Below are 16,202 nucleotides of genomic sequence, written 5' to 3'. Positions count from 1 at the left end.
GGTACCCAGCTCTGATCCATTGCCTTGCAGACGCCCGTGCTGGCCACCATCACACTGAAGTGATGTGGGAAGAGAGGGAGGCCTATTGTGCTCTCTCTGGCTCCGACTGCTGATGGCAAGCAGCATGAGATCTCAGTGCAGCATGTTGGTGTCAGACTGGTCAGAGCTTACAGAAAGGCTACAGTAACTCAGATAACCACTCTGTACAACTGCGGTGAGCAGGAAAGCATCTTAGAGTGTACAGCCTCATGTCCAACCCTGAGGAGGATGGGCTACAACAGCAGACGACCACGTCAGGTTCCACTTCTGTCAGCCAAGAACAGAAAGCTGAGGCTGCAGTGGCTCAGCACAGGCTGCACAGGATGCTAGGGTAGAACAGCATGAATCATGCTTGAATCCATACACCCAAACCTTTGCTGTGTTAACAGTCGAGGCTGGTGCAGGTGGTGGTGTAATGATGTGGGGAACGTTTTCTTGGCACATTCATGGGCCTGTAGATACTAAAGATTGAAAATTCGCAGATCAGCTCAGGCAGTTCAGGCGGATTTTGACTTTCTGAAAGTGAGTGATTGCTTGAATGCCACAGCCTATTTGAGTATCATTGCTGACCATGTCCATCCTTTCATGGTTACAATTTTGCCATTTTCTAATGGTACTTCCAGCATGATGATGCACCACATCGCAAAGCAAAAAGGCATCTCATGAACATGACAATGAGTCCAGAGTCCTTTAGGGGCCTTCCAGATCAGTTACCAGATCTGAATCCAGCAGCTTTGGGAGGTGGTACAATGGAGGATTCCAATAATATCATGGATCAGAATCTCACAGGAGTGTTTCTACAGCTGCCACAAAGAATTGGAGCTGTTTTGGGAGCAAAAGGAGACCCTCCCCAGTGTTCGTGCAGTCATCCCAAAGAATTGCCCAGTGAGTGTATGTCCAGTTCTACTAAATGTGGCTGGGATATAGTCTGTGAAAAGTGTGCGTATGTCTATGCGAGAGCATTATCTTACTGGAAGACTGGAAGTCTGTGTTGTTGATCTGGCAGTTCCCTGTTTTTTCAATTACACCAAGTAGATTGTAATTGTAATATTTACTTTTCTCTTATCATTCCGCTGTGCATATGCACTTCCACGTCCCCCTTGTTAGCTGACATGCAGTTTGAACGTGATTGCTGTCACGCCGGTGAATAATGAATGCCGCTTATCTAGGTCACTGTTCCGTGTCTGTTTGCCATGTCAAGTTCTCATGTGTGCGTCATTCTACTTTTGTAAAAAAAAAAATAAAAGTAAAAACCTAAAATGATTCTGACTTACGGAGCTTGACAATTGAATAAACTGCTGTGATCAGAAGAGATGACTGGCTGTGGCTAAAAATAAGATCAGTCCAACGCACCTCCAAACAAACCGGTGACACGACTACGCATTTGTCATCGACTCGTCAAATAAAATTTGTACCCACCCCCCCACCCCGTCCCACCCCACAACCTCCACCACCTTTCCTTCCCCAGCCCGAAGCACACCTAAATGTAGAAATGTATAAAACACAGAGATGTAAAAAAAGACAGATGTAAAAAAATCGGCTCAGCCACCCCTGGCCTAGAGGTCTAGAGGAAGCCTTCGTATCCAACTACTCAACACATATGATAAGGCACAAAGAGCCATTAAACAATGGGTCACACTTACACTCGTTCCCGCCTCACCAAGCACTCCGCTCATCACGGTTTTGTACAAGTTGTAGCATTCGAGACCTGGTAGAGGCTTGTGTGCAGCGCTGTGAAGAAGTGTTTGAACAAGTTCCCAATTTCTTCTGTTTTTGCTTTTTGGTCACAAATATCACAAATATTGAAGATTTCTGCAAAACCTACATATCACCCCCCTTAACCTAACAAACTGGTTCCATCAATAATGACAAGTCAGCCAGGTCCTCCAGAATCCTCAGATTCCATTACACTACCATCGCCATGTTTGATGGGTTGGTATGATGGTGGTTCTTATGGTTGAATGAGGTGTTAGCTTTACACCAGATGTAACACAACCCACAGCCTCCAAAGAGTTTCACCTTTGACTCATCGGCCCATCAGTAAAATATTCCAAGAGTCTTACAGGTCATCTAGATGTTTTTTGGCAAGAATGAGACGAGCCTTTGTGATATTTTTGGTCAGTAGTATTTTGCGCCTTGCAACTCTTCCATGGGTGTCATTTTTGCCCCAGGTCTTTCTTATAGTGGAATCCTGTACATTAACCTTAACTAAGGCCACTGAGGCCTCCAGTTCTTTAGATGTTCGTCTGGGTTCTTTTGTGATCTCCTGGAGGGGGATTTTCTCTCTAGGTGACATCTGTGACAGTAGGCTTTGCACTCCTTGGTAAGGTTCACCACTGTCCCAGGTCTTCCCAGTTTGTGGATAATGGATATTGTGCCTTAGAGCCAAAAGCACTGCTAGGGATTTTGGACCCCATGAAAATAAATTGTACTGGGCCCCACATCTCAATTCTGCCGAAATTCTCAATAAATACATTTTTAGGGCCCCTTCAGTCACAGGTCCTTAGAAGCGCCCTTACTGCCCCAAATGGTGCCCCTGCCCCTGGATAGGGTTACAAAGCCAGAGCCTTCGCTATGGCTTTGTAACCCTTTCCAGCACCATGTGCTGCTTTTTGAGACATTCTAGCCTATTTCGCAGTGCCAGACAGGCTCTACTCTGAAGTGATGCTGAGTGTGGCTAGTAAAGCTGAACCCAATTAAGTAGCGAAGGGGGTAGTTACTTTTTCACATGGGTGATGTAGGTTATGAATCTCGGCCTTGTGACCGAAAGGTCACTGGTTCAATCCCCTGAACGGGTAGGACACGATTGAAGTACCCTTGAGTGAGGCACCTAACCCCCAAATGCTCCCAACGGGCGCCCCAGCTAGGGCTGCCCACTGATCCGCCCACTGCTCTGCATTCTCACTGGTGTGTGTGTGTGTGTGTGTGTTCACTGCACAAATAGGTTAAATACTAGGGGGCAAATATCTGTGGCGACCGACTGGGTCTTCCTTTCCATTTCAAAGCAGCTGGATGATCTAGATGATCAAATACGCAACAGTAGAAGAAAGTGGGAAGGGAGCGAACACTTTTTCACAGCGCTGTTCAGTACTGTACTGTACTTTGTGAGAAGCATTTCATTAGCAGACGACATGAAAGCTTACTTAAAAAAAGGACCATGTTCCCGCTCAGAACGAGGCGCGGTGGAAGTCGAGGCTCCCTCGGTTCACCCTCCGTCCGCTCCCGGCGTCATCTCCCGATCGACAGAAGCATCGTTTGTTTGTTTGTTTGTTTGTTTGCTTGTTTTTTTCTCGAACACACTGTCAACTTGTGCTGTTAAAACCATCAGTAAGATTATGTACAAAATATACAACATAGAAATACATACATACAGAATCCATTATTACAATGAGGCCTACAAAAGAAAACGACCAGTTTGTCCAGTATTGCAGGCATGGCCACTCGTATCGGTCGGCCCCCACCTTCCAATTCCCCACCCCCACCTCAGTCAGAAGATGCATCATATTGCAACTGCGCTTCACATTTCATGGTCGTTTACGACAGACATAGTAAAGCTATCAAAAAAACAAAAGTCTTTAAAATCACTCTAGAAAGTTTTTTTTTGTTCTTTTGTTTCTCTACAACAATATCAGTTAATATGTACAAGCCCTAGAAAATAATTTAATAATCATAATAATAATAATCCTCATCATCATAATAATAATACACATTTTCTACACACTGTGGATGGACGGAGTTCGTGGGGCGGAGCACAATGTGTGCTGATTGGCTAACAGTCGCTAAACAGCTGTAGTTAGAGGAAGGGTCACAGGGATGAAGTGGTGGAGTCCACGATTTCTCGGCCGTTGCACACCGTCGGAACGTAGTGGGCACTCACGGATGCTGGAAAGCGCGAGAGAGAGAGAGAGAGAGAGAGAGAGAGATCAAGATTGTAAAATAACAAGAACTCCAACACAAGCTCGGATCAGGACGCTACAATCAAAACGGAAACGAGAAAGCATAAAGTTCAGACTTCAGACATTCTCTACCTTGCTCTACCACCCCCTTCTCTCTCTCTTTCTCTCTCTACCTTTCAACCCCACCTCCATAGGCAGCCTGATCTTCCCTCTCTCTGCGGTGTCTGTCACGCTGTTTATCAGAGAGGTGAAATATAAATAAAGATGAAACTGTTTACCTGATTTGTTTTGGGGCCTTTTTTTGTTTTTTTTTGAGCCTATGAATTAAACATTAGAGGAAAGGCACTGGGCTCTGCTTATATGAGCTTATTACCGAGCAGCAGGAGGAATCACCGCAGCTCCCCCGCGTACACGGCTCCCGTCAGGTGACGATGCTGACACTCCAAGCGTGTCTTCAGCTGGCAAATCAAAGATGAGTAATCATGACAAACTGCTTAAGTTACAAAGGGAAGAGAACCTCTGGCCGTCTGGTTGGCCGTGTGCCACACCTGTTCTTTCCCTGGAAGTGCCTGGCTGTGCTTCTGATCATCCCAGTTACACATCAGTCCCAGACACAGCTTTACCTGCTGCTGGTAGAACATCCATAGAAGGCTGAGCACTGATTGGGACGCCTTCCAGTGTGTTCGCGGGACTGAATGTGGTTTGGAGAGCTAGCACCTAGGCCCTAAGTCCTCTTAAAAACAGAGAAGTACATCAAAGGGTTCTTTGAGTGGTTCCCAACCCATCCTTGGGCGCGGAGGAACCCTGGTTCTTCACATTTTAGTGGCATTAGGCACCAATAGGTTTATGTTTATCTGCTCTAGAGAGTCCTATTCTATTGGCAGTGCTTCTCTACAGGGACTAGACAAGCTGTGTGTGTGTGTGCATTTGCACATCTGTGTCAACAATGTAGCATCCCTGGGCGTGGAGAACCCTGGCCCTTCACATTTTAGAGTTTACCCTGCTCCTAACACAGCTGATCCGGCTAATCAGCTAATTAACAAGCCCCTAAAGGAACACAGAATGGACAAAATTATTGGGACACCTGCTCCTCTATTGTTTTTTTCTTCTGAAATCAAGGGTACTGTTTTTGTTGAAGTAACTGTCTGAAGAAGGCTTTCTGCTAGATGTTGGAGGAGGATTGCTGTGAGGATTTGATTGCATTCAGCGACAGAATGTTAGTGAAGTGATGATGCTGGATGATCACTACCTCACCTCATCCCTGAACTCCCCAACTCAAAAGTACTGGATGGAGCACCGACCTTCATTCCAGAGTACACAGTTCATGCACAACTCGGTGCTGGGGGGCTTTATACCCCTCTTGCCCACGCCTGGCATTAGGCAGCATGGTGCCAATAGGTTCATGTTGTTTATCTGCTCTAGAGAGTCCTATTCTACTGGCAGTGCTTCTCTACATGGACTAGATGACTAGCTGTCTATGCATTGTGTTAACAACGGTTGCAACTTAAAGTAGCAGAATAATGCATTCATTAGAAGGATGAGCTCATTAATAAGAGGCGGGCAGGGCGTGGCTAATGGGCGGGGCTAAACTGCTGTAGGCCGTGGCATCATACATCCAGTGTAAAGTTCTGTTTCTCACCATGTGAAGCGTAGGTGGTGGCAGGGCCGCTGACACTGAAGCGGTTGAGGTTGAGCCGGTGGCTGGTCACGTTCTTCTGGGGTTGAAACATGATGATGTGGACCTTCGGGGCAAACATGCAGCCCAGCACCACAAACCCACTCAGACTCACTGATATACACATTGTGGTGGTCTGAACCTGGGACACAGAGAGAGAGAGAGAGAGACAGTGAGAGAATGAGAAGATGGATAAAGACAGAAGAGAGAGTAAACAGCTCATTTACTCAGTACTTCAGTCACCACCAAGATCTCCACAGATACTTACAGACATGCTGATTATCAAATGCTATTAGTTAAAGTAGAACAGTGAGAGCAGTTGAGGGAACATGGGGGATAATTGCCATGGCAGTTAGCTCTGTGGCTGCATAAATAGCGGTTGATTAGATGCTATTTGGACATCTTCCATTAACAGGCTAATCTTCTCCACTCAAGGTCTAGATTTTCTCTCTTTTAGTACCTCCCTGCCACTCTCTCACGGATTACTGCTGTGACTGAGGCAAGAAGCAGGAGAAGAATAGATGTAAAAAGTAAACTTGGTAGGAATTTCCTCCTCAGGGCAGCTTTATCTTGACTGAGAACACAGAGACGCTGCATCAAAGCTAATGAATCAGCGTGGAATGCTTTCACAGTGAAGAAAATAAAGGGTTGTGTAATCTGTTTTCAGTTTAGTTGTCTGAACGCTCCTCTATACATTCGGCATATTAAACTTTTAAAGCCCGAACTGTCAAATAATAATTGCCAGAACATTCTTTAAAAAGTTGGAGTTTAAAAAAGTGTTTTTTATTAAATACAAATACATATAAATGACTTTGCATGTAGAACTTTTATTTTCTATCATATTTTAAAAGTATTGGGACACCTGCTCATTCCTTGTTTCTTCGGAAATCAAGGCTATTAAAAAAAGAGTTCTCCTGCTTTTGCTGGAGTAACTGTCTCTATTGTCCAGAGAAGAAGGCTTTCTACTAGATTTTGGAGGAGCATAGCTGTGAGGATTTGATTGCATTCAGCGACAAGAGCGTCATTGATGGCAGGCTGTTGGATGATGATCACCACAACACCTCATCATCCTCAACTCCTCAGCTCATCCCAAAAGTACTGGATGGAGCACCATCACCACCATCATTACAGAGCACACAGTTCTTCCACTGCTCCACAGCTCAATGCTGGGGGGCTTCATACCCCCCTATAGCCCACGCCTGGCATTAGACAGCAGCATGGTGTCATTAGGTTCATGTTGTTGATCTGCTTCAGAGGGTCCTATTCTATTGGCTGTACTTCAGTACAGGAGCTAGACCAGGTGTGTGTGTGTGTCTGCATTTGCGCATCTGTGTCAGCAATGGGTGCAACTGAAAATAGCTGAATGCATCAATTAGAAGGGGTGTCCATAAATATTTGGACATGCAGTGTATGAAATCTGTGATTATGTGTTTTTCTGGTGAGTGCAGTGCAGCGATGATCCACCAGGGGATAAACTGTATTTAGTTTTATTGTTATTATTTATTTTATTATTCTTAAGTTATTAATAGAATTAATTATTATTAATTATTTAATTATCACACTGATGTCACAGAGGTCTCAAAAATATGTCTCAAATATGATACTCTTGGCTTTAAAGAATTTAACTTAACCCTAAGAATAGCTGGTGATGCTGTGATTATCCTTTCCGTCTGTCTGAGCGACTGTCTGTCTCCCTCACTGGTCCTCTGATCTCTCTCTGAAGTCTCTCGGTGTTTCTACAGCTATCAGCACTCTGTCTGAAGCGCTCTCGAAGGACTGGGCCCTCTCAAACGGAGTCGCTCGCTTTCCCACTTCACTGACCGCAGCCTTGTAAGACCCACATCGAGCAGACGGAACAGACTGAGACCAGTACTGCGGGCATCAGCAGGATGTGTATCCATACAGCAGCGTGAAGTTTCTGAGTGTGACTCCGGGGCTTCAGGCATGTGTATGCAGTACATACGACACAGGACCGGGCTAATCACATTTCACTGTTACTTGGTATAATCCGTGTCTAATTCTGCTGGAAAAGATGCTGCGTTTCGGGGCTTGCATTACACTGACGCCTCAGGCTCGACACGTCCATTGTAGAGGGCTGACCGATTAAGTGCAATGTTTATTATGGATTTAAATTCACTCTCTTCTTTTATTCCACTGACTCGACGCGCCCTTGTGCGTCCTAGGATGTTGTACTGTATTATGCATATCTTACTCAACAGCAGGCAACTCTATGCCTAGGGAGCTCAATTGCCTGGTGGTTTCAACAGCACCGTTAATTCTCCACTTTTTTCAGTCCACTGCGAATCAATTCAATTACACTCCATTCAGCTCTTTTCTTTACTTCCCAGAAGGCCGTGCTGTATTAAAAAAATAATAATACGCATAATATTGTTTGTTAAAAAATTAAATCTTGATTGCCCATGTAGCTGTCCAGAGTTCAGCCAGTTTTCTCCCTTTCACTTATGCACACTTAAGCTACTTGAGCGCTAATAGCTCCCCCTTGTGGAGAATGTAAAACCTGCTAAATGTGAGTGAGCATGTGAGTTGCAATCCAGGACCGGGACATCTGATGCACTTTCTAATATTGCTGTCATGGTCCAGCATTTAGCTACATGTGGTTCTTTAAGTGCCACTGAACCCCAGGACCAATTGTGCTCTCTCTGACTCTGACCGCTCATGGCAAAGCAGCATGGCTCGGGATTTGACCTTGCGACCCCCCGACCCATAGTGGTAACACAATAGACCACTGATCCACACTCCCACATCGGGTTCTTTGTGGAACGAAAAGTGGTTCTTCTGTGGCATCGCTAAAAGAATCATTAGGAGCACCTTTATTTGTGAGTGTAGCTAAGCTATAGGGACAAAAGTATTGGGACACATACACATTACACAACAGGTGCTTTTTTGACACCCCATTTTAAACCCATAGGCATTAAAGCTCTAACAGCAGCAGGAGGTCTGGAGCTCTGCTGCAGTTATTGAGTCAATTGGAGACTTTTCTGCACTCTGCTCTGAGCTCAGCCCTCGGCCCTGACCCCGCTCTGTAACTTTACGTGGTCTGACAGACACTCGGTGGACACTGAGCTGCTCTCTGTGAGCTGTTCCTCCTAAACTCTTCCACTGTTCAATAATAACACCACTCACAGCTGATGGAGGAAGACTAGGAGGGAGTTTCACCAGATTTTCACCAGCTGACTTGTTGTTGTTGGTGCAGCGGAGTCTCCTATTACATACAGAACCACGCTGGAGTTCAGTGAGCTCTTCAGAACCTCCCATTGTTTCACTAATGAGTGTAAGAAAGGCAGACTGCATGGCTAGGGCCTTGATTTTATACACCTGCGGCAATAGGACTGAATGAAACACCTGCATTCACTGATTACAAAGTGTGTCCCAATACTTTTGCTAATCTTCTGAATCATCAGGACACTTATATTGTATTTGTATTGAAAACCTACAGCAGAAACTATTAGAAACTTGCCTGCAAAATCCATTGCCTGTTGGTCAATAACAGTAAAAGTGAATAAAACATGTACATTTAACATCCCATAATTTCTATTTTTTTCAACATGACTGATTATCGTCTATCAAGAGCATGTGGCTGTGTCACCCAGCACTACTGGGTAAAGGGTTGATGTGTGGGACTAACATGTGAGGGTGACATAGAGAGACATACCCTGTAGTCACTGGATGTGACGTAGAAAATGGGCAGGAAGGCCAGCCAGATGATGCAGGTGGTGTACATGGTAAAGCCGATGAACTTGGCCTCATTGAAGTTCTCAGGGCACTTGCGGGTCTTGAAGGCGTAGACGGTGCAGAGCACCACCAGGACCACGTCGTAGCTGAGGGACAGCAGCATGCTGGAGTCGCGCACGTTGCACTTCAGGATGACCGTCTGTCGCTTCTCAGGGAGCGTGAAGCGCCGTGTGCCTGGCACCTCCAGTAGCAGCCACACGGACACCAGCAGAAGCTGCACAGAGATGAGTGACAGGCAGATGAAGACTTGCGAGCTGGGGCTGATAAACCGCGGCCGCTGTGCCCCGCCTTCCTTCACTCCACTGAAGATACGGGCGATGCGGTTGGTCTTGGTCAGCAGCGCCGAGTAGCAGACGGCAAAGGAAGTGCCCAGGCCCAGACGCCGCAGGGCACATACAGCTGGCGAGGGCTTGGCGATGAAGACGAAGGTCATGGTGTAGGACATGAGGACGCCCAGCAGCAGGATGTAGCACAGCTCCCGGCCTGAGGCCTTGACCAGGGGAGTGTCGTTGTGCCGGATGAACACAGTGAAGACTAAGGAGGTGCAGACGAAGCCCACGCAGGCGATGGAGATGGGCCCGATGGCCCAGGCGTCCTCCCACATGATGTAGTCCTCGGGAAGGTCGTAGCAGCCACTCAGGTCGGCCCGGGGCCACTGGCCCAGAGCGCAGGGTGCGCAAGTGAACTCGTCAGGCAGGTATTCGTAGGCTTCACAGGCCGTGCAGATCCAGCAGCAGTACTCGCCCGCCTGCATCTTCTTCATCTCGTTGGGAGCACATGGGTCGCTGCACTGGGACGTGGGCAACCCCCCGCCCCGTGGCCACCCGATTAGGAACTCGTTGAGGGAGAGGGTCTCTGCCCACTCACCCACCTGGATGTAGGTGTACCTGTCACTGCCTGGCAGGCGCTGGTAGTTGAAGATGTTGTAGCGCCCCAAGCCGTCTCCATACTGGTCAAACTTCACTACGTTCTCTAAGCCAGGAGGGGAGAATGGAGCTGGGGGGTTGGGGGTAGAAGGAGAACGTATGACAAATTAAGACAATTCAGTAAACCATAAATGTCAAACTGTCATTATTTGTTTTGTAATTTGTTTGGCTATTTTTTCCCCCTTTTTCTCCCAATTTGATTCTGCTAATTAACCCACCCATTCGTAACTCCCCAGCACTAGCGATGCTCCCGACCCTAGAAGGGTAAGAACACACCCCACGTCTACTCCAATACATGCAAAGCAAATTTGCCAATGTTAATGAAACACTTATAGTGTTAAATTAACACATCACTTAGGAGCACGGCTAATTGTGCTCTCTCTGCTGCCGATGGCAAAGCATCATGGTTGGGGTTTTGAACTCGAGCCCCCCGGGCCATAGTGGTGAGAAGAGACAGGTTAAGGAAAAAAAACATTCATGATGAATATATGAGTGAAGATACATAACTTCAATAACACCACTCACAGCTGATGATGGGAGATTGAAGGAAATTTCACCAGCTGACTGACTCCTATAACTACAGAACCACGCTGGAGTTCAGTGAGCTTTTCAGAACCTCCCATTCTTTCACTAATGAGTGTAAGAAAGGCAGACTGCATGGCTAGGGGCTTGATTTTATATATCTGTGGTAATGAGACTTAATAAAACCTGAACCTGAATTCAATAATAAAGAGGTGAGTCCCAATATTTTTGTCCATTTAGTGTATGTAAATGTAAGAAGGAATGTTGATTCATCAGTTCAGTCACAAAAGAAGAGAAATAAGTTACGAGATTAACAAAGTGTACAAACAAAGGTCATCATTTTCAGTCAATAGTGAGAAACCTACGTAGGCCACAACGTCATCCTGCAAAGTGTAGCATGTCACAGTATCCGAAGTCACAGTAGAACTGTACTGTGGCCTTTAGTGATTCCTATCTCTACCTCTCAGGGTGTCAATGCTATGCTGACATTAATTACGCTCAGTAAGCGCAGAAACATGGCTGCAGGCACACAACACAATTACACACAGGCCCTGAAAACCATAGCGGATCACCATGAACCCTCGCTGTAACCGATTCTAAACGAAAAGGCTGAATACTGGAGCAGAACTTACTATAAAGAGCACCATCTGTGAGAGGAAAGGCAGTTACTGTACGAAGGTGCTACGGACTTTACGGCCCTCCTCAGTGTTTATGTGCCACCTTACACAAGGTTTCTCCTGACCTTTCGAACTCCCACAGGGCTGAATAAAGAATTTCCCGCCAGCACTTATAGCATTTATACTGCTGAGGTGAATGAGCAGATCAGGTCTGGTAAATAGACTGTGGAGATGAGGTGGAAAAACACAGCATTACAATTCTTCAAGCAACATTCAGTGTGTAGCAGAGTGTGGCGCTAAAAACGCTCCTCTTTAGCGTCTAGAACACAAAAACATCAGCTTATGGAGGGGTTACCCATACAGAAATATACTGATATATGGACAGTAGTGGGTGGAGCACCAGCCATCATTCTAGAGAAGCATCATTCTAGCTCCACAGCTAAAAGCCTGGGTATTTATACCCCTCATACCAACGCCTGGCCTTATGCCAGTGCCAATAAGTTCATGCTTATCTGCTCCAGAGAGTCTGATGGGTGCAAATGAATGAAGCTGAGAGCATGCATGCATGCAGAAAGGATGTCCAGAAATATTGGGACATATAGTGTATATGTAGTAACATAACTAAATATCAATTGTAGTACTTGTTTAATATTTGTGTGATATGTGCAGCTCTGGTAAAAATGAAGAGACCACCCTACACGATCAGTTTCTCTGGTTTTACTCTTTATAGGCAATGAGTTTAGGGAAATTAACATTTGTGATGTATTTCATAAATCATGGAATTCCAAATAAAAATATATGCTATTTAGAGCATTTATTTATTTGCAGAAATGACAACTGCTTAAAAATAACTGCTCAAATAATCCAAATAAATGATTATAATCATTTTAATGCAAATAAGTTATTATTGAAATGTAAACACAGTATTAATATCTGAACTTGAGAGCATTTGGAAATCACTATGCTGAAATAACCTTGACGGCCAGTCACAGCTCTCGTGTCTCGGCTGGCTCTCCACTAGTCTTTCACATTGCTGTTGGGACGCCATTTATAGTCTGCAAAATCAGCTTTGTTTGATGAAATGACTGAAACAAACCAGTTAATAAATAATAATGTAAATAAAACTGCCAGACACGTAGAGATGCAAATTTAGGAAAACAAATCAAGTGATCTCTTAATTTTTTTGCAAAGCTGTATATTGTCAAAATCTCTAATTTTGCCTCTATTTCCAACTTTTTGAAAAACAATATTGCCATTATAACCGTTATTATAACAGTCAGACTTTCTTTGAAAGTTACTATAATTTTCCATTCTCCTGTAAAGTTGATATTTGGGAGATTTGTGAAGGTTTTTGTGTAACAGCCACAATTTTTAGCATATATTGTTAAATATCTGTGCTACACATGTTTGTAAATGTTGAAATATGGCTGAAATACATGCCCCACATTTAAAAATGACAAATATATGGTGTGTACAAATGTCATATATCAGATTTCCATATGGAAATGATCAATGTTCTTCACCTAGGTCCAGCGTGTCAGAAGAATGGACACAAGTGTGCTCACTAACAGCTAATGCTGGTCTCAGGATGGTGCGTGTGATTTATCACTCGGAGCGTAATTGCTCAGAGCGCCTCTGGAAGCTCTGGAGGGAATGATGACTCGTCAGATAGGGAAAAGAGGTTAGGCGTTATGAACTGCATCAATCACCAAGATAACGTCAATGTCAGCACTTGTGCACACGCAGACGCATGCACATACTGTACACACATATATCTGAAATGCAGTGGAATGCAAAAGATGCCCCCCATATGTGCATACATACACACACACTCACTCACTCACACACATTTATTTGGGCCCTTCATCTCACTGACGATCAAATTAACCTTTAGTTGCCTGTAGTTCATCTGCTCATTTCCCTGTTTAATATCATCCACACTTATAATTAATAATCCTCGTACTCAGCAGACGCCCCACGCACCCTTAGATTAAGTAATCAGCATCTGGTAACAGGATAATTAACCATAATATAATTACTTGCGACAAACATGAATTGCAGTTAATCAGCTTGTGCTGAACCTCCAGGGGACGTGGTGAACATTCAGTAAACCTACAAAAGCTCTTTAATACAGGCGAAAAACAAAAATACGGCCCTATTCATGCAAACAATGGCTTTTATAATTAATATATAAACGCATGACAAGTGTATTATATTCTATTAGGCCTCTAAATGGGGCTCGTAAGTCAGCTCCAGCGCATGAAAGCACTTTTAATAGTTCTATTGATTTGGCCGGAGCCGTAAGAACAGTTCAGATCACAGCTCTGTAGACTGTTTGAGGGGGAGTCCTGATGAATCTCTGCCAGTAGAAGCAGCATGATAAGAGGTTTTCTTTTTTTTTTAGCACTGATTATATTCATATTGATTAGCTTAGATAAGGATCAGCTGTTATAGATAGATTTGATATTTTGGCTTTAAAAATCACTGACTGAAACTACTGAGCTTTAAAATGAGCTGTACTCTTCATCTGCAGAACAGCACAGGGAATCGGCAAGCTTGCAGACAATGCCAGGTTATGCATTCTGTGGTATTTTTACACGTTTTAATGAATGGAAGTGATTCCATTTAATCATTTCCAGTTCTTGTAGCCATCAAAATGGACCAAGATCAAGTGGTTTAAAGTAAGTAAAAAAAGCAGCCATAACATTACTCCAAACTCCACAAGACCTCTGAAGGTGTCCTGTGGTATCTGGCTTGAGATATTAGCAGCAGTTCCTTTAAGTCCTGTAAGGTCCTTGTGAGGTGGGACCTCCATGGATCACATCAATGAGGAAGGACAACCTTTTTGCTTGTCCTTTCTTGGAGCACTTTTGGTAGGTACTGACCCAGTTGTCTAGACATCACACAATTTGGCCCCTGCCCAATTTGAACGTTTTATCAATTTAAGACATCACTTTAAAAAACTGTCTGTTCACTTGCTGCCTAATATCTCCAGATATATCTTTCACTTTGCCTGTCAGTGGTGCTAATGTTATGGCGGATCGGTGTATAAACAACATGATCATCATGAAATTTGATATTTTGGCTTTAAAAACTACTGACTGAAACTACTGAGCTTTAAAATGAGCTGTACTCTTCATCTGCAGGACAGCACAGGGAATCTGCAAGCTTGCAGACAATGCCAGGTAATGCATTCTGTGGTATTTTAAGCATGTGATTATAAACATATCATAAAAAAATCTAAAAATCTAAAATACATATAAACATAAACAGTATAAACAACATGAAAAGCCAATCTGGACAAACTGAATGAAATATAGTAGAACATGTAAAATATCACCAGTAAGCTTGATTAAACCAGAGTTTTAAATATTCAGCAGCTCATGACTAACACATGACTTCTGTAAATATTTCTGCGCTAGATATAAACTGGTAATATGTAATATATGACATTTTTGACCTGCCTGGACGGTTAAACGTGTTAGAACAGACCTTTAGAAACAAAAAATACACTTTTAAAATGAGCAGATTTTGTTTCTAGACCTATTTAAGCACACCAGCATTTTCTTAATGAGGTCACGTACACACATCCACAAAGTGTCCTGTGCCGCATCCACGATTAGTAAGTATACATGTCACTTAGGGTCTTCATGAGTTAAAGTAAAGGGTCTATGACACATTTGCACCCATGAGCTCTTACATGAAAAGACCACTGATGACTATAGAACTGCACTGCAGGAGTTTGAGGCCTACATTTGAGGGATGCGCTGTATGTTGTGGGAAACAATTCGGCAGTCGGATTTGATGAATAAGTAGATGTACAGCTGATTGCTGCATATGCATCCGAATCCGAATGTTCTAACACTATGTTCAAAACCCGCTGGTGGGTTCAGATCACCCAGAAACACACCACAGCAATTCTCATCATGCTTGTGAAAGGGGGTAACTGAAGCCCTTCCCTTAAGCTGGCCACTTAAAGGTGTATTTCCACACCGCTGACATCAGATGACCTACTTTAGCGTCTCGCTTTATGCTATGTTCTGCTTCAGGCTTTTATATTTAAGGCTTGATTTGGTTCAGAAACAGAACGCCTGCCCTTTTATTCTTCTGATTCTCCAGCGTTTTACGTTGGTATCGGCCCGATTCTGAGTACCAGTCTGGTGCCACCTCTGTGTAAAAGCTAGGCACTAATGAACGTATGGACGGAAGCTAGACAGAAACAGACAGAGAGTATGTAGATACAATAGTACGTAATGTTAACAGGCTTTGAGGAGATAATTGAGGATTATTCTGAATCATTTTCTAAGCGCGCACACACACACACACACACATACACACATACACACACACACACACACAACTACACCGTGTTTCCTGAAAGTGGCTGAAAACAGCTCCCACTCACAGAAAGATGAGTCAAACACTATTCTAGCTTTGACAAGATACATAAAATATTTCTCCCTGCGTGTCGCAGTGAGTGCCTCATAATTGCTCTCCCGCGCTCTCGTTCTCTCGCTCGCTCACTCTCTCGCTCGCTCTCTCTCTCGCCCTCCCTCAGCCAGAGCATTGTTTGTCAGGCACACTTTAAACTCCTTCGACTCCATGGTGACACTGTGCCCTGTTGCCTGTCAGTCTTGTCATGCAGAAACGGAGCAGGAGCGATCTGTTGGCCTCAGGTGCCATAACATCTCCCTCTACAGGAGGAGACAGGTCTAAAGCACGGCTCTTACAACAGCCTCTCACATCCTCTCGCGCACCTCCCCTGCTGACAGCC

At 44.4% G+C, this 16,202-nt stretch overlaps 1 protein-coding gene across 2 annotated transcripts in view; it reads right to left on the bottom strand.

The window, feature by feature from the left end:
* Positions 1-1,493: 1,493 nt before the first annotated feature.
* Positions 1,494-16,202, bottom strand: part of grm3 (glutamate receptor, metabotropic 3) — a 47,047-nt gene continuing 32,338 nt past the window's right edge. For both annotated transcript variants that reach the window (XM_072695747.1, XM_072695748.1), the window contains exons 4-6: positions 9,284-10,359; positions 5,575-5,752; positions 1,494-3,921 (exon numbers count right to left, since the gene is read on the bottom strand). In XM_072695747.1, coding sequence (XP_072551848.1) covers positions 3,845-3,921; positions 5,575-5,752; positions 9,284-10,359 — 1,331 coding nt within the window. In that variant the 3' untranslated portion in view covers positions 1,494-3,844. The remainder of the gene's footprint in view (positions 3,922-5,574; positions 5,753-9,283; positions 10,360-16,202) is intronic.

This window comes from Salminus brasiliensis, chromosome 13, assembly GCF_030463535.1.
Source record: "Salminus brasiliensis chromosome 13, fSalBra1.hap2, whole genome shotgun sequence".
Classification (NCBI taxonomy): domain Eukaryota; kingdom Metazoa; phylum Chordata; class Actinopteri; order Characiformes; family Bryconidae; genus Salminus; species Salminus brasiliensis.
This window is presented reverse-complemented; position numbering and strand designations above follow the sequence as displayed.